This window comes from Cucurbita pepo, chromosome LG12 (genome assembly GCF_002806865.2).
Source record: "Cucurbita pepo subsp. pepo cultivar mu-cu-16 chromosome LG12, ASM280686v2, whole genome shotgun sequence".
NCBI lineage: Eukaryota > Viridiplantae > Streptophyta > Magnoliopsida > Cucurbitales > Cucurbitaceae > Cucurbita > Cucurbita pepo.
This window is the reverse complement of record NC_036649.1, coordinates 8,441,747-8,460,548: the sequence shown is the minus strand read 5'-3', so window position 1 is coordinate 8,460,548 and position 18,802 is coordinate 8,441,747. Positions and strand designations below refer to the sequence as shown.

The following is an 18,802-nucleotide window of genomic DNA, read 5'->3' as shown; positions in this document are numbered from 1 at the left end:
ATAACTTTCGAAGACTATAAGATAAAAATGGTTTCGACGGCCAGAATCCTCTCGTTCAAGCAAAAAAACTGGCTATTTCTCACAATTTACTTCCGTAACTTTTTACGTCGATGGAACTTTATCGCTCAAGCACCTAGAATGTTGTCATCAAGGAACCGCCGCCCCTTCCCCAGCACAAAGTACATCTTGCGCCTTATGAGCTGATATAACTATTCAAGAAGACACTCGAAACTTTTTGGTTCATCGATCGCCGAGCTTGTAATCCTCTTTTTAGGGTTGGCTCAGTTCGAGAGAAATAGCTTAGTAGTCACATTAGCTGATGCGATGATTTTAACTGACCAATATTTACTATATAATTTGTTAAACTATTTAATTTTAGTTAGTATTTAATTTTTTCTATATTCATCAATATCCTTCACTAAAAGAAATAATAATAAAATTCTTCTAATGAAAAATTATACCAATTTTTTTTTAGTTAATGTGTTTTTTATTATAAATTATTAAAAATTTCCCTTTAATTCATAAATGATTAACTTTACTTAATATTATTAATTAATACAAATTAAACTATTAAAATAACATCTATTTTTATTAAATACCGTAATATTATAGTTTTTAATTAGTAAATATTTTAAATAATACATAAACATGTTAAAATAAGTTAATAAATTGATTGTTGTTATCTTAATTAAAAAATAATAATGTGTATTCTAGTAATTATAATATATTATTTATTTCATCAATTAATTTTTATTATAAATTATTATATTATATAACATTTAAAAATCTCTTTTCACACACAATATGTTATTGAAAAATGGGCCAAACTTATGTGCTACTAAAATATCTTTTCTAAAAGATATATCATCAAATCAATATATATATATATATATATATATATATTATAAGAATGCCACATAAAATAATAATAATAATAAAATAAATAGATAAATAAATAATTAAATAAATAGATAAATAAATAAATAAATAACATTGTTGTCTAGTGGTGTTGGAAGAGATTTTAAAATGAACACTTAATGTATGGTGGATGTGAGAATGTTGGAAGTTCAATGGATAACAAGGCAGACAAAGTTGTCTCCTTGACAAACCTCACTTGAGAGTGACTCTTCATTTACCATTGTCATCTCTAATGGATGCTTCTAATAATGTGCCTTAGTAGTCTTCCCATTCATCCCTTGGTCCGACATGTCGGCCATTTATTGCATCGATCGAGCTAAGAACGTTCGTGGGTTGAGTGAGATTTAGTTTTTTGATATTTGGATCCATAACTTCGATAATCCTGATTTGATTTTATTGGATTTCGGATCATATTCGGGATCGTTCGTAGTTGTTTCTGTAGAATTGCATCATAGCTTTCTCAAGTGGTTGTCTCTTTTTTAGATTAATTTTGTGCATGCATGGCTAATATACGTTGTGAGCTTGTATCTTCCTAACATTATGGTGAACAATATTGTGAATGACCTTATCACTCTTTTCTTTAGTCGTATGGTTAGTTGTACGATAAGTTATCTGTCATATCACACTCCGTCTTCATTATACTAATAAAGGGGATCGAAAGCTTTCAAGTCAAGTGAGAAAGTCATGACCTCTATTGACTGTCTTGCTTTAGATATTTGGTTCTCGTGTTTTATAATGGTCATCTTAAGGCATATCTCGTCTAACTTCTATACGATGAGTCTATTTCAGTAGAGGTTGATAAAACTCATATAGGGGCCCTAGTATGTTGAAGCAAGATTATTTGGCGTTGTGGGTTGAAATGAGTTCTTTGTGTAACAGTTCAAGATAGGCAATGCACCGACAATGAGTAGATAATGTGTTACATGAAGAATAAAGGTAACCTAAATTAAAGTAACTGTTCGTACATTTATTTCACATATGGAAATGTATAAATTACTTCGAAAACAATCTACGCCCCCTCTTCGATATTCGTCATAAACAACTTTGCATAATCAAACTAGCAAAACAACGTTTATGAAGATAACTTAGCCATCCATAATGCACTTCCTAATACAAATCAAACAAATAGACATAGCCAAATAACAGCCTCCAAAAATACTACACAACACAAAGAATAGCCACTACTTACATTCCCTCGAAATTCAAGAAGAAACACGCACACGCACACGCGCACGCGCACGCACACGCACACGCACACAGACAGACCCCTCGGACTATTACTGCTAATACAATAATTACAGCCAAGGGAGAATACACCTTTACCATTTGGTTATATTCTATTAGTGTCTTCAATTACTTTAACTCATGTGGACTTAACATTAAGCATGAGGTCTAGAGGTAAGTCAAGCAACTCCCAATGCTTTTTTGATGTCACTCTGAGGTCTAGAGGTAAGTCAAGCAACTCCCAATGCTTTTTTGATGTCACTCTGAGACAGTAATTGGAAAAAAACAATGCTACGATCACCAACAAAGCAGTTTCATTATCAAGGAAATGAGTTTCATGGGGCTGCTTAGGACAACGTACCTCAATAGACAATGGAGTGGTGGACGGGCCATAGCGGTTGATGACAACCCCTTCCTTATCTACCAAGAACTTGGTGAAATTCCACTTTATCCGGGTGCCTAAGAACCCATTGCTAGTTGCTTTGAGGAACTTGTAGACTGGCGCCGTGTCTGGCCCGTTCACACGTATCTGCGTGACCCAAAAAAAAAAAATGATTAAACTGTAAAAAAATTGATGAAACATAACTAAGAAGCCACAAAATGTCACTAATGTGAAAGTAATACAAATAGTAAGCATTTTAAATTATATAAGAAGTTTTAGAATGTTAATTGATTAATTTAAATTTTTTTTGTTTCGTAGAATTTTTCATCGATATCAACATTTTATTGATATTTTCATCGACATTTTCATAAAATTGGGACCTCAACATTTCCGTCGATTTCAACATTTCAAAGCTCGAGTGAGAGAACAAACTAGAAGAAAAAGAGAACAAATTTGATAACAGAAAATTGTTTGGCAAACGTGATCCTACTCCTGAGTTCTATCTATTGTTGTAGTTTAAATCATAGGAACTTCAAGAAGCTGCTCAAATAACAATGCATCAAATTCAGCAAATGGTGAAACTTTTATCATAATGTATCCAAAATCTTCATAGAAAACATAAGGACAAAAAATTCGCAGTTCAGATATTTGAATATAACTGAGTTAATGGCACATAATCAGAATATGATTCTTAACCTTCAGTGAAAGCCAAAAACAAGGTTCATTAGAAACGCATCATTACCTTTTGGAAGATTGGATATTCTGCTTTGTACCTTGTACAAGCAAATTCTTGAGCCGTCTCACTTGTTCCGGGCTCTTGCTTCAGAAACTGATTGCATGGAAATGCCAGTATTTCAAAGTCTGAGGACAGTAAATCTCTAGTGTAAGAACCAAATAAAAGAAACAACTAATTACCAAAGAAGATAAAGAATGCTTCAATACCATTACCTAGCTCGCAAAGAAAAGGCATTAAGGATCAGCCATGAAAAACATCAGGGATATATACATATATCATATAACTTGTGATCTTCTTTTTATTCTTACAATTCAATAACAGAGTGAAGAAGTCAAAACCACTTTCCTTTTACAATTAGATGTGTTTACAGAGCAGTTTATATTATATATATATTCTCCATGAGTGTCTGGCCAGCTTGAAGGCAGCTCGTCGACTATTCTCATGGGACAACCATCTAAAGCTAATATATTTAGTTGCCAAAGAAACTCGTAAAATATTAAATTCTAAGTAGGTGTCCATGGCTTCGACTCATTCTCTAGCCCTTTGGTAGTTCAAGGTGTTCTAATTTTGAATCTTCCACAGTGCAACAGGGCAGAATGGAAAAACAAATACCAACCCACACAGAACACCTTTTTGAAAAACTACAGAGAAAAACAGGGAATGGACTTTGTAGAAAGCTTTTGTCTCCAAAAATGAAAAAAATATCTTCCTCGTTTCCTTCTCTCCCATCTAGCAAAATTATTCTTTCACAGTTCCTTTCATTGAGCAGACCATTCGTGAGAAAGCTTAACTGCACATGAAGTTGTTGTTTCTTGCGAGAGGAGTGTCTGTGGAATAAGGCCTGTCTTTTCTCAGGACAGGGCTCAGACACGCACTACAACTATAGGGCCCCGGTAGATTCCTTGTTTTAAGATTTATAACTTCTCTCTTTGATTTCTTCTAAATGGTTAGTGTGGTTCACAAAATCCTTGCTCATCATACTTTGATATTTTTCTTCTTTTTCTAATGCATTAAAATACGAACGTTTTTTATTCCACTAACAACGAAAGCACTTTTTCACTCTTTCATATACTAGGGGATTTCACTTTGAAAAGAAAATGTTCCATACTAATGAATTCAGTTCCATAACCATAGGTTCCAATGTACGAGATCTTGTAGCACCTAAAGAATGAGGCCCAGTACTATGCAGAAGAAATCAATTATGGACACTAATTATATATGCAATTTAATTGAATTCAGTTTATCAAGCAACAGGAAAAGCTATGAACTGTTGATGATAAACGGGCTCACAGTTGATTAAATAATAAATGAATAACTCAAAAAGGGGGAAACGAAACCTTCATCCTTGTATCGGTTGTACAGTTCAGTCAACTGCTTGTAATTCAAATCTGTAAACCCACTGTTCAGATGCGAAAACAGACACAGGAAGTCCAATACTCAGTAATTAAGCCAAACATGGGAGACCCACATAGAAAGAATCCACAAAAGAAGGCGACAAACAAACCATTTAGACGCAACGTTAACCACAAGAAGGATCTTCCCCTTATAGTCATTGAGGTTTACGTCCTTGCCTTTGAAATCCTGCGCTCCACCAGCACGATCTCATTAAGAAAAAAGATGCTCTAAAAGAATGGAGGTCCCTCTGAGGAAAGAGACGAAGCACAGATCGAGACAGAAAAAGGCAAAAAAGAGAGATATGGAGTAGTGGGGGGCTGGGGAAAGGAGATTAAAACCTTGACTGTGAATTCATGGATGGATTTCTCTGCCACTGAGTGAGATGCCCCCATCTTTTTGCTCCTCTTCGGCGATCGCGATCAATGAATTTGAAAAGGAAGAAGAGAAAAGATCAAGGAAAGGACTTCGATCGCTCAATAAGGATTTCGTTTCGAATCGATCCGTTAATGGGTCCCAATGAATTCCCAACTGGTTTGTGACCTAATTGCTTATTTTGCTTAATGGGTAGCTGAATTGAGTAACCGTTTGATACAATGTAAGCTAAAACCCAAATTTTATTTTTAAGGTAAGGAATGAACATTCAAACATTCACTATTGACTTTGAGATGAAATAAAAATGAAAATTATGGTAATCTTTTTCTAATTTATTATTAGATAATCATTTATTTATTCTTTCATGCACTCTCAAATTTGATAGCAATTCATCGTTTTAAGTTCGATAGTGCGACAATTTTTTTCGTTTTTCTCTTCCCGTCGCTCACCTCAACCCCCTTTACGTCATTCGTTTCAGATCAAGGGAGAAGTATTGGGCGAGTAGGCTTCTCTTCTTATTCCACATCAACGATAGCACTTTTTCAATCTATCATATACTACGAGATTTCACTCGAAAAAAAAATGTTCCATACTAATAGATTTGATTCCATAACCACAGATTCCAATGAACAAGACCTTGTAGCACTTACGAATGAGGCCCGATCGATAATACTGAATAAATCAATTATAGACACTAATATAATTAGGTATGCTCTTCATAGACAAACTAGGAATGTGCAATCCCAAGTAAGATCGATTCAGGATCACGGGATCAAAATCTTACTAAACACAATACTCAAAATCTAAAACTAGAATATTGCTACGATCATACGTTCTTCTTTCATTCAACATTCGACACATCTTACCCTACTTTTTCTTCCCTTCTCAAATGCTTTTATAACAAACAATGCTGAGACAGACAGCCTCCCTTAACCCATTCAAGAGAGGAAGATCTATATATAAATGAATGTACAAAAGTTGCAAACATTAATGTTGAACAAGAAGTAGCTGCTAACATAATAATACCTTACATTATGCTGTGAGGCATGAAAAAAACAATCAAATGGGTAAGGATAAGAGGAGAAGACCGGGTTGTCGTAGAGAACCATCGATACGAGTTCGTTTTTAATGGATGATAGCTACTAAGGCATGAGGAGGTAAGGAGGTAAGAATTGTTTTAAACAACTGGGCTTGTATATTGATAAACTACCCAGTGAAGGGGTTTCCAAGTGATAGATTATGCTAAAAAAATTGGGGATTCAGAGGTTCTAAATTAAAAGAGAATTGGAAAAAAACTGCATAAACAGCCTACGTAATTACAGTTCTCAACCATCTCTACAGCGGTTCCAGCCTACCTGCCCAGCATCTGCATGAGAGGAGAGGATGATATATTACCTATGTACATCATCGGCACACGTGGATTCCGTCGTTGTTTGCACCTTCTAAGAACCGTGCCAACATCTCGTGGAGTAAGCTAAAAAATCGTTTCTACCTGCAACCCCCAACGGTTTACGCAGTTAGCGCAAAACTTTGATATCAATAATAACAATGATGATGATGAGGACGACGATACTTGTGAACTTTATAACGATTTGTTACCATTTCTAGTAATTAGATCGTGTTTCTTCATCTTGGTCGCCAAAAGCTAGGACCTGAAATACAGAGAATAAATGAACAAACTGTCCAATCCAAGCAGTGAACACTGATAAAAGAGTACATTCATTTTATAAAACTCTTAGACTCCCGAATTTGAAGTGTCCTACTTTCACGCAATTCACAAGGTTCAACAAGCAATCGATATTTCACGATCAAGGGTGTAGTACTATTTGTAGTAGCGGTCCTTATATATTGTACTAACAATCGAAAAGATGGTCGAAAGAAAAAAAAAAATCTCTATATGACAGAGTTTAATTTCTTTGAGAGCTGTTTCCGGGATCCGATAGAAAGTACTTGGGTTCTCCCAATAACTAAAAAATGTATCATGTCTGAATCTAACCGGGTTTGCCGGAATCTAACTGGGGTTTGCGGTGGTGGCTTAATGTTTTTTTTACACTAGAAGTGACATAATTGATGTCAAATGGAATCATAACTATATTCTAAGATTTATATATGGATGAAAAGAATGGCTATAAAATAAGTCGGTCACCTCTATTTGAAACACGCACGGGGCCATCATAAGGTTGTCTATAAGGCATTGAGCTTCTACTGTTTATATCTCGAGAGGGAAATCTCCACCTCTGGCTATGTAATCTTGTTGGTTCACATGGAGTTCCACCGCAAGAAACAGGACCATAGGATGTTCTACCTCTATCATGATAGCGAGAACCTATGTCAAAGAAAGAGACAGGGTATCTATTAAAAGAGGTAAATGGATACCATGAAAACAAAATCCAAATATTTCTCATATTGATCTGGTCATATATGCTACAAATTTTACCGTAGAACGGTCGTGGAACCCTCCAGTTCTCATGTGGTTCGTAGGAGTAATGTCTCATTCTTTCGTGGTCATTGTAGAAGTACTCGCCATCGGTATCTTCTGCATAGCGGAACCTACTTGAATAAGAAGCAGGAGGGTCCTCCCATCGAGGCTTCATGCGGTGATCTCCGTGGACATAGGTAAACTGATCTTGTGGTGGCGGATGGGGTGGTCTTAAGGGGTAACCACTGTTGTGCAATGCAGTAGAATCATCATGCTGGCCATTATTCAATACTCTAGCCGGGATGTTGCTGAAAGAACGAGAAGTAGATTCAGGCATCTGCATCTGAAGATCTCTGCGTTCTGAAGCAGGGTATTGTACTGCATCACTTGTTCTTTGAGTAATCCCAGCATTAGATGAAGCAGGGTAATGTACTGCATCACTTGTTCTTTGACTAGTCCCCGATGCGTTTGATGAAGTGGGGTAATGTACTGCATCACTTGTTCTTTGAGTAGTCCCAGATGTATTTGATGATTGTCCCACCAGTTGCATCGAATTATCTTGAACATTCTGCATTATATCATAACCATTAGGGGAAAGAATTAGAAAATTATATGTAGAATGAAAAGAACAATAAATTAAGCAAAAGAACAGGTGGTAACATTTGTGTCCATATAGGAGCGCTCCAACTCGAAATCACTGGCACATGTATCACTCCTGGAGAATGAGGGAGGCAAAGGCGGAGGCTGGGGAGGAGGGGACGATGGAAGAGGTGGGCATGATGGTGGCACATCTTGAGGGAGTGGAGGAGGCATACGTGGAGGAAAATGCTGCACGAACTTATTATGCACAGCCTCGATGGCATTTACAACTATGGAGTTAGAGGAACTCATTTCAACTTCACAAGGGGGAGCAACATCTTCCATTTCGAGCTCACCATCAACATCTTCCAGGATATGCCTATGTTTCTCCATAACACGAACAGTCTCAGGTTCATCACAAGCTTGAGATGTATGCTCGGGAGTAACTGCCTCAAAACTTCCATCATCAGAATCACTTCCCCCGTCTTCGTCCTTAAGCATTTGGGGCATGCAGAAACCAGGAATTTGAAAACTCGAATTGCTGCGATAGTGTAAAAATAATAAATGGATACGTTCTAGCAGTTAAAGGTTATTTAATAAAATACTTTTTTAAGGGAAAGTTGACAATATGATCAAACCTTCCATATTCATCAACAAGCATGCCTTCCATTTCCCTGAGAGGATCATCTAATGACCTTTCTGTTCTCGATGAACGCCGAGAGTAGGCACCAACGGATGATTTGCCACTTAGTGACTCCAGTTCTCGCATATGATGACGAATTATTGATTCTGGAAGGACCCCTCTCTGTGACCATAGCCTTAAAACCTGTAGCAGACAATGAAGGGTGAGTAAACCAAAACATGGATATCGAAAGAAGAGATCGAACGAATATCATTCCAAGTACTTGGAATTATCAAGACCTTAATGCACTGTTTACGATTCTCCTGCGCATTGCTTCCAGGAGGAGCAACAGCAGCCAGGAGCCGTGAGAGAACCAACTGGATGGCTGGTGGGTAAATATCAGCAACATTGCCTAGAGCATTAAGAAACATCTTTCATATAAAGTTAAGAAGAAAAAAAATCTTCATTAAATCATAACATTATAACACACCCAGTAGAGAATTAAGGTCAAATGACTTGCCTTTTAGATTCTGAGAGCTCTGCGTGATTGAATCAATAAGAAAGAACAAGTCCAACTTTTTATGCAAGCTTGATTCCGTGTCCAAAGTCCGAGTGAGAACTTCAACCACCTAGAGAGAATTTTGATTCAAACTAATGAAAAAGAAGTCACAGATAATAGCTAAAAGTTGAGAAAAGACATGATTCAAAAATGCCCAATAGTGCAGCATCTGACGTTTCCGAACATAGTTCAACCTACCCACGGACGAAAGAGCAAAAGATGCAGTCTTATTTCATAACATTTCAATAGCAAACAACGATCTTGGTTGGAACGATTTGAATCGGCTTGTCAAGAATAGTACAATTGAGGATATAAAAATATATTTTCAATTCTTCATACCATATAATTAATTGTACTTGGAAACATCAATGTGTCTACAATATTGGTCCTTGAATAATCAATCAAAACTTGTTTGGCCATTGTTTTCAGAAAATTTTTCCAGTTGTTTCAAACAAAAGTTCAATTGAAACATATCTGGAAAACAATTCCAGTTGTGTCAGTGTCCCTTAAAATCCAGGAGATATGAAATGAATGTAGTTAACACTGGAAAGGAAAACAACTAGAAAGTGAAGCAACAAGAATCCAGAAAAGAAATTATATTACCTTAGAGCCGACACCAAGCTTTGCACATTCAATAGCTACACGTGTCGCTCGACCAATGCTATCTTTTGTCCTGGTCAAGTTCCCAAGCATGGCTTCGAAGGATGAAAGAGCAGCATGCGCTTCCACATCCTTGCCCATAGGTTTTAACTTTAGAGTCACTGCAGATTCAAATTTAACTTCCTCCAGAACACCCACACTTTTCTTGGGACTAAAACTGATACTTTTGTTTAGAAAACCATGCCTATCTGAAATAGAGATAGGATCAACTAAATCCATTGTAAGAGAATTGTCCGTGCATGAAACAGACAGACTGGACTGTACTTCGGATACATCCTTTTGGACAACGTGATCACCAGCAAAGGGAGATGGTTGATCGTTCACCGAATCTCTACCGTTTACCTCTTTCACATCATGCCTAGGACAGAAGAATAAAACAAGTATTTAGAAAAGGCAGGGCAGAAAAATTATCCAATATAATTTTTTAAAAAAAACTAATGAACACTAAGTTGTTTGACCAAACACAATCCCTAAAAAAATCGAGTTTTACTATTTGACTTTCCTCCACATCGAGCATCCAAAAATTATGAATCTGAGATTTGTAACAGAATCAGCATTCTCTATGTCTGACATATGACTAACTAGAAAGCCATTAAGAACGGTTAAGAAAAGGTTGCAATGAACAAGCATGCTGGAATTAATTATAGGATCGTGAAGAGTTTTTTAGATAAACACAACAGATGAATATCGACAATCCTGTCAATATACAGATATTCAACAACAGATGATTGATATATGATGAAGAAAATGAGTGTCAGGAATGGACATGGGAGAAGCATAAAATGCCATTGTCTTTGAAGCAGAGTCGGTGATGAGGAAGAAATATGAAAAGTTGAACCAATTCATGGGAATTGCAAGGAGGCATATATTGAGAATTTCAAGTTTAATTCTATTAAAATTCCTGCAAAACAAAGTGATACAAAACATAAAATTGCTTACATGGTGGTCTCTTCACAATTTTCAGCAGGTGCAGGCTTCGGGGACGTAGCAACCGTGTTGTCATCTGCACCACACTTCATGTCATCAGATCCATTATGATGTGAAAGCCTAGCAATATCACTGGGACCAGCAACAAGTCCACGAACCATGTTCTCCGAAGATTCCAAATGCTCATCAGGATTTTCAGATAAAACAATATGTGGACATGCAATAACAGTGTTTCCTTCGTTCTCCAGAGGAAGTAACTGAACCATTTCGCCACAGTTAGATCTGACATCGGCCAGTTTTCTAGAAGGAGACTCCTTTTTCACACTATTAACATGAACTACTGTTCTATCTGAATGACAGCCTGGTTGTGGATCTCGATGGTCTGCAATATCAATATGCTTTCCCTCACCTTCCAATATGAGAGCATCCTTGAAATCATGTCGTTGACTCTGTGAATTTTGATCTGCTTCATGACCAAAGTCTACTTTTAAAGGTGGTTTTCCATTTTCCTCGGTGATTGTGTGATTCACACTAATGGAGAATCGTTCATCTTCCATTTTGGAGGGGTCATCATGAGAAGTTCTACTCTGCGGCCCTAAGCAATTGCCTTCTTTGATTTCCATCGGGAAATGAGAGGAACTACATGTAGAAGTTATGAGCAACCCGTTCATAGAAGTTCGCATTGATATAGTGGTTCCAGCAGCAGCCTGACCTTCTTCAGCCGCATTAGCTGACATGGCCTCCAAAGCACGATGAAGGCGTTTTGATGGTGGTAAAACAGACTCCCCATCAACTGAGCAACAAAACGATTGGTCTTTCTTTAAATTACAAAGCTGAGACCAATTTGAAGAAAATTGAGTGCAGACCTTAGAAGGTGACGTGTGATTAGGAACACCATTTGCTGTATCCAAGCCTCTATCAATACTACCATCAGCAGAATTTGAATCAATCTCAACTTTTCCAGTAAGATTGATAGCTACTGCTTCCTTTTGGTTCTGTTCTTCTGTATCTGAATGTCTTTTACATTCTTCGGAAGATGATAATTTGCTCATCCGAACTCTAGCTCGTTTCACTAATGGAAGATGTTCGTCCCCATCTTCTTTGGAACATCTTTCTGTCCTATTTTCACAATCATTTTGTAAACATTGGTTAGAGTCATCCACCACAGCCTCCATTATCTCCTCCTTGTCTTGAGCACCTCCATTATCTTTGGATGCATCGTTGATCACTCGTTTTCTCATTGGCTTCCTTTTCTTCTTGATGACAACAGCCTTTATGTGGAGATCAAGTCCTTTGCCAAACTCAACCTCTCTCTCCAAACACTCTACAGCAGTCTCAGAGTGCTCCAATTTACACCCAGAATCAATAGTGCTACATTCGTTCAGGCTATAGGTATCAGAGTCAGCTGTAACAATTTCAGAAGCATTATCTTCAATGCTAACATTTGAAATCAAAGCTTCTGAAGTTGCATCATCGCAGTCAGATCCATCAGGTGACTTTCGGTTTCGCTTATTCTGTCTCAATAACTCCTCAGGGATGTTATTGGTCACTTTGTCCCCACTGTTAAATGGAATTGACGAGCGTTGTAACCTGCGCGACCCCACTCTAGAGGAGCTTCTAGATCTCTGAACAGATGCATTCCTCTTTGTGACAGCGCTTTTTAATCTTGATCCACCAGACCTTTTTCTTGAGGAGGTACTAGCAGGAAAGGGTTGCTCGGAAGCAGCAGCATCAGTAGATTCATCCTGCAGGGCCTCTTTATCAAGCAAAGAATTACCTTGTTCGCTAGCCAAAACAATTTTTATAGGTAAAACTGGTTCACTCGTGTCTCTAGAAGAAAGTGAATTATTTGACTGCACATTGTTATTAGTTGCTAAAGGAGGTTCTGTTTCATCTTTTGATCCAACGTTAGCAGATGAATCCACAACGCTACCCCCATTTACTCTAGCTACATCATCAGATGAGATAATCTCATCATTATTATCACACTTTTTTAACTTCTCATGACAATCAATGATCTCCTGTACAGCACGAACAAAATCAGCTCCCTTTCCTTGACGTTTAACCAAAAGAGATTGCTTCTTCTCTTCAGTAAATGCCTCAACATCCGTAGGGTTGCAAAAAGCTCTGCAAGAGATATTGATGAGTAACATAAATTTTCAGGTTTGCCATGTCCAAATCATTTTTCCTTCAGACTCAATAAGTGCAACCAAGCAAAAGTGCAGAAAGAAGAAAATCCAAGAAATATTGATACTGCAATTCCGAAAAAGAGAATAACATTGCTGCCATAAGCCCAGTTAAATGAGATCTTGGGAATCAAAGGGTAGTCAGTTCTCGAGCCATAAATCTTTATAGAATAAAATACAGTTTCATTACCCCAGTTTAAATGTTACTGTTAATGTTCTTGTGCTAAATAACCTGTGGTTCCAGGGAATACAACCACGTCCTTTTAGGTATAGGCATCCACTCCGCCTGAAGTTTCCCAACCCTACACCTCCCAGGCCTAATAATCTAGACAACGTCTTCCAATTAAATAAGAGGATATTCCTATCCAGCAGTCTATCATAAGTGTTTATTAGCCCTTCTTTAAATCTGTTAGGAAGCCAACAATGTTTTTTAGAGCTTGACGCTCACTAAAGCGCAATGCGGAAAAAAAAGTATGGGCTTTCTTTTTCTTTTTTTTCTTTTTTTTGCAAGGTGCACTATGTATTAAAAGTACATAAAAATAAAGGAACGTGACTATATACACAATAAGAAAACTTCATGGAAAGAAATGAGGTTTAATTGCCCCATTTGTAAACGGTACTTAAAAATTGTAAGAGTTGGATAGATAGAGAGAGGCTAATATGCCAAAACTAAGAGTGAGATGGGGAGAGAGAGAGATAAGAATCAATGAGGGAGAGAGAGAGAGAGAGACAGACAAAGAGAGAGCTTATCAAAGGCAAAGAAGAAAAAGAGATTGATGAGAGAGAGCTAACCACGATTAGACCAAAGCAAAAAAAGAAAAATGGCGAGGTTGAAAGGGAACTGCGTTTCATTGTATCCATAATGAGTTGGTGTAGATCAATCCTGAAGAAGACCAAAGGAGAAAATGTGTAACGGTCCAAGCCCACCACGAGCAGATATTGTCCTCTTTGGACTTTCCCCTTCGAGCTTCCCCTCAAGGCTTTAAAACGTGTCTGCTAGGGAGAAGTTTCCACACCCTTATAAAGGATATTTCGTTCTCCTCCCCAAGCAATGTGAGATCTTACAATCCACCCTCCTTCAGAACCCAGCGTCCTCACTGGCACTTGTTCCTTTCTCCAATTGAGGTGGGACCCCCACCAAATCCACCCCCGTTCAAGGCCCAGCTTCCTTACTGGCACACCGCCTCATGTCTACCCCCTTCGGGGAACAGCCTCCTTACTGGCACATCGTCCAATGTCTGGCTCTGATACTATTTGTAACAGCCCAAGCCCACCCCTACCAGATATTGTCCTCTTTGGACTTTCCCTTTTGGGCTTCCCCTCAAGACTTTAAAATGCGTCGGCTAGGGTGAGGTTTCCACACCCTTATAAAGGGTGTTTTGTTCTCCTCCCCAACCAATGTGGGATCTCACAAAATGATTGGTGGCTGAAGGTGAAAGATATCGTTCAGATTACTTAATAATAATAATAATAACAACCCTAAATGCAGGGGTCAATAGTGTTGAAGGTGAAAACGAAAGAAATCTTCCAAGGTCGCACCTTCCTCTTCTTCACTCTCCACCTTCCACTAACTCATTAGTAAGGAATCAACATTTCAAATATTACAAACAAAAGTTGACCGGTAACCAGTACGAAGACTTGCAGGTCCAAAATCCATAATTGTGGTAAACTCTAGATTTCTAAAAAAAAGTTTTAACATAGGTACTGAGTTTACCATTCTAAAATATAAAGAAACATGCAAGAGTATCATCTTTAATTAGGTCTAAACATATTCTAGAGAATTTGGTGTAGAAGTAATTGGGCTAGTGGTTTTACATTTCCCACACCATAAATAAGCTTATGGTCTCTTGAAGTCTTCTTGCTAAGTTCTAACCACAAATAATGACGACCATATATTGGTGACCAATCTAAACCATCACTCGAGAATGGAGATAGTAAAAGTTTTGTAAAATAAAAAATAAATAACCAACCTATCGGGGTGAGAAAATGAAAGAACACACGGTCCTCCAGAAAACCCAGCTCACAAAAGGGAGCACCACTAATGGAAGGGACCCAGTTAAACAAAATAAAACCTAACAAATATTCATAAAAATACTTCATAACCAAAGCCAAAGAGAAACATGGAACCTAGCACTAGCAAGGACCACACCTCGCTCAAATCCCTCCCCAAGCCTCTAAAGATCTAAAAGCTTCGCATAACATGAGCAAAGATTTCCACCCAAGTTAGAGGATTGTTGATTGCTCTTTCATCCCTCAACTATACCAACTTCCTTTCTTGAAGGATTACTAAGTAGTCTTGGCCATGTCCCCCTTAGTTCGCAGGTCCTACAAGTCTTTTTTTCCCCCCTCATATTTGGCATGGCCCTCCAACAACAATGAGGGTTGGGGGATTCATAACTTGTACATCTTGGTCAAAAATACATGCATTAATCAATTAAGTTATGGTCAAATTGGCTCCTCAATTCATTTTATTTCCTCGTTGAGGAAGGCCAAACTCCTAAAAAAGGTCAAATATTTTACATGGATAATTATGCATGGAAGAGTTAATACTGCAAACCAAATCATGAGGCATTTCCTCCATTTCTATGGAGGTTGTAGAGATGTCCAATGGGGGCGGATAAGGACGGGCCTGCCACCCATTTATATCCTCATCTTCGCAAAATATTCTATTGCTCCTCGCACTTCAAAGGCCCCGCAAAATCGCGCAAACCCTCTAAGTTGAACTATCAGCTAAGTGAACATCTAATGCCTTAGTGAAGTAACTCCAAAATCGCATACGGTAAGTACAAGTTACCAAAAGATGATCCACAATTGCATGGTAACAAAGGATACAACACGAACGCCCTATCAAACCATAAAAGTTCCTCAAGTACAATCTAAGGTATTAAATTAACTCTTCCACGTCTGACCTTTCAACCAAAGGGATATTATATCTCTTTTGTAAATTTCAATCATCAATGAAATCGCCACTTATTAAGAAAAGAATTTAACCCACCAAACCAAAGAAAATTGGAATTGGATGGAGAGGAGTTCACTAGGCAACAAACGAAAGAGTAACAAGAACGTTTCAAAAGGACTAGGACTCAAAGACGATGATCCCCCTCCCTCGGTAAAAAATAAAAAATAAAAAATAAAAACCAAAAAAGGATATAAGAGCAACAATATCCGGCATTACCGTATTGGACAAAGGACAATATAAACCAAGAGAGAGCACACAAACACCTTCAAAAATTGAAGCAAGCGAAAAAATTCTCAAAAGAGAGAGGTGATATAACTAAGGAATCTAAAAGGGGTCAATCCCCAAACCAAAAAACAAGTACCCTCCCATCACTCACCAAGCAATGAATAAATGGTGAGAAGGTGAACACAACAGATATCTCCATCCAAGGAATTCTAGATGTGCCTTCCAAAAACTTGTTTGAGGCCCACTCATGAGGATGGCCCATAATTTCTCCTAATTAGCTTATGCCATGATGAATTAGACTTGTGAGGGAAATGCCCGATATTTTGCTAATAAGGTCTCATTTTGCGATCTTCAATTACCAATGCCTAATCCACCAAGGCCTAATAGCTTGGCTACCATCTCCCACATCAGTACATAACCCTTCCTCTCTTCCAATTTGTTCCTTAAGAAATCTCTCACTTCCCCCAAATCTTCAAGATAGACACTAGGACCCTAAACAAGAAGAAAAAATAAGAAGGGAGGCTACTCCAGAAAAACTGAATAAGAGTAGATCTTCCTCCTTTCGAAAATAACTTTTCTCCCACAAAACTATATGAATGCTTCATATAGCCAAACCCCAAAGAAAACACTTTGAGGATTATGGCCCAGAAGAAAAAAACCTAAGTACGGAGAGGAAAATAGCCTACTTCACACCCCACCAACGACGCCCATCTATTAAACTTAGTAAAACCAAAGTTAATGCCTAAAATAAAATTCTAACTTTGGTTAATTTTCAACCCAAATATAGACTCAAGAACAAAATAATATGGTTTATGCTAACAGAGAACTCCTTATTTGGTCAAACAAAAAATGATATCGTCATCAAATTGAAGGTGGGACACAAAAAAATTATCCTTCCCTACCAAAAACCCCTCTAGAATGTAGCCCTCCACCCTAGAAGAGTGTCGAGAATGCCAATGAACCGGAGTCTTAAAACTAAGCACCTCCTTTAATCTCTTTCAAAGTGAAAGTTGTGTAGGTGGAACCCTAAATCACCCTACTACAACAAGCTACCTATCTAAACTGATCTGGGAGCGCATGAAGGAGAGAAAGAAGTTAACACTCACTCCATCTCTCCATTCTCAAAATAACATGTCCATCATTGGTAATAAGAAACAAGACAAGTTCAACCGACTCTTGAAACTTAACATCCCATATAATAACTTGCTACAAATTGTAATCTCCTTCTTTAGAACCCATTGCACTCCTAACTTCTACCTCCAACTCATCTCATCTTTGTCAACTATCAACTCATATTCCTCAATATCTGACACATTGGTTAATTGGTCCAAAACAAGTAATCTGTTAATATGGATGCGCTCCACATCACAAGAAAGTAAAGGACCAACTAACAGTATTTGATGGTGAACAAATAACTAAGGATCGCAAATTTAGAACTTATACCAGTCTGAATAGCAATAGAATGAAAAACCATATATAGTGCGGCCAACAAGCAAACACAATGATTCAGCAACTTCCTCAAAAAAAAAAAAAAAATTTAATTTCAAATGATATCAAAGTTCAAAAAAAAATTCTAATAACGAAATAACGTTCCAAGGAAATTCAGATGAGACCATTGAAAATGTATTGAGTACTCACATCTGCTGGGTTCCAAAGAAATAGACAAGAACTTTCTTCCAATCGGCTGAATAACCCCATTTCTCTGGCTCGCTCACCTGTCATCAAAATGAGCTTGCACATGAAAACACAAAATCCAATATCTTTACTATCCCTAAACTAGTAAAAATGGACAGAAAGATTAGAAACAAATGATCCATAAATATTGACCAAAAAGAATCAACGCTGAAATAGTTTACATAATACCTAACAACCCGTCCAAATAATTATAGCCCACAAAACCATCGTATCCCCTAAAACTGCGAACTGATATTCCAAAACTTCCCGAATTGTGCAATAAGAACCCAACAAGTATCCATAAAGTTAAAAGCTTTTCTCAATCAGAACCACCACAATCTTGCTAAACTATCTCCAAATTCGTGCCAAACCACTAGTCAACCCCAAAAGCCAAATGCCCCAAAAAACATGCAATCCAAAACCCTTACTAAAGCACAAAAGAAAACACTATCCCATCCAAAACAAACATACGAAGTTCAACAAACTAAACCATACCGTAGCAGGCCAAGCAGGGAATCCTTTCACTTTAGCCAGCACAAGATCCCCAACTTTCCACTGCCGGAGCGAGGCGGCTGCCACAGCAGCTTTACCAGCGCCCTTTCTTCGACTCGGCGCCATAGGCACAACCACAGAGGGCTTCGATTGAACAGAGTAACCCACTATTTCAACTCAATTGGAAGAAGAAAGCCACCAATCAGCAGAAATCGCCCGAAGAATTGGAAGTTGTTGCACCGACAAAAGAACTTCAAGTAATTAACAGACATTGGAAAGCAAAACCCGTCCGAAAAAACAAGGTTTCAGTGATGAGAACACGAAGTAAAAGAGTGGGAAGAAAAAAAAAACCCTAAATTTCCACAGCAAGAGAGAGAGAAAGAGGAAGAGAAAGAGAGAGAAAAGCCGAAGAAAAACAGTCTGCAGAGTTTTTATGTTCGTGGAAGGAGCGATTTCACACGGAGAGATATGAG

General features: G+C 37.8%; 1 protein-coding gene across 1 annotated transcript; it reads right to left on the bottom strand.

The window, feature by feature from the left end:
• Positions 1-1,864: 1,864 nt before the first annotated feature.
• On the bottom strand, positions 1,865-18,769 carry LOC111807772 (protein HUA2-LIKE 2-like). The gene is made up of 16 exons (XM_023693639.1): positions 18,333-18,769; positions 17,802-17,878; positions 10,806-12,920; positions 9,810-10,224; positions 9,168-9,276; positions 8,947-9,059; positions 8,664-8,851; positions 8,107-8,566; positions 7,465-8,014; positions 7,174-7,353; positions 4,994-5,076; positions 4,765-4,841; positions 4,598-4,659; positions 3,267-3,385; positions 2,504-2,671; positions 1,865-2,405 (listed from the first exon to the last, which is right to left on the bottom strand). Exons 1-16 carry the CDS (start codon positions 18,453-18,455, stop codon positions 2,373-2,375), a joined length of 4,872 nt encoding a protein of 1,623 aa, XP_023549407.1. The 5' UTR covers positions 18,456-18,769; the 3' UTR covers positions 1,865-2,372.
• Between the last annotated feature and the right edge of the window lie 33 nt (positions 18,770-18,802).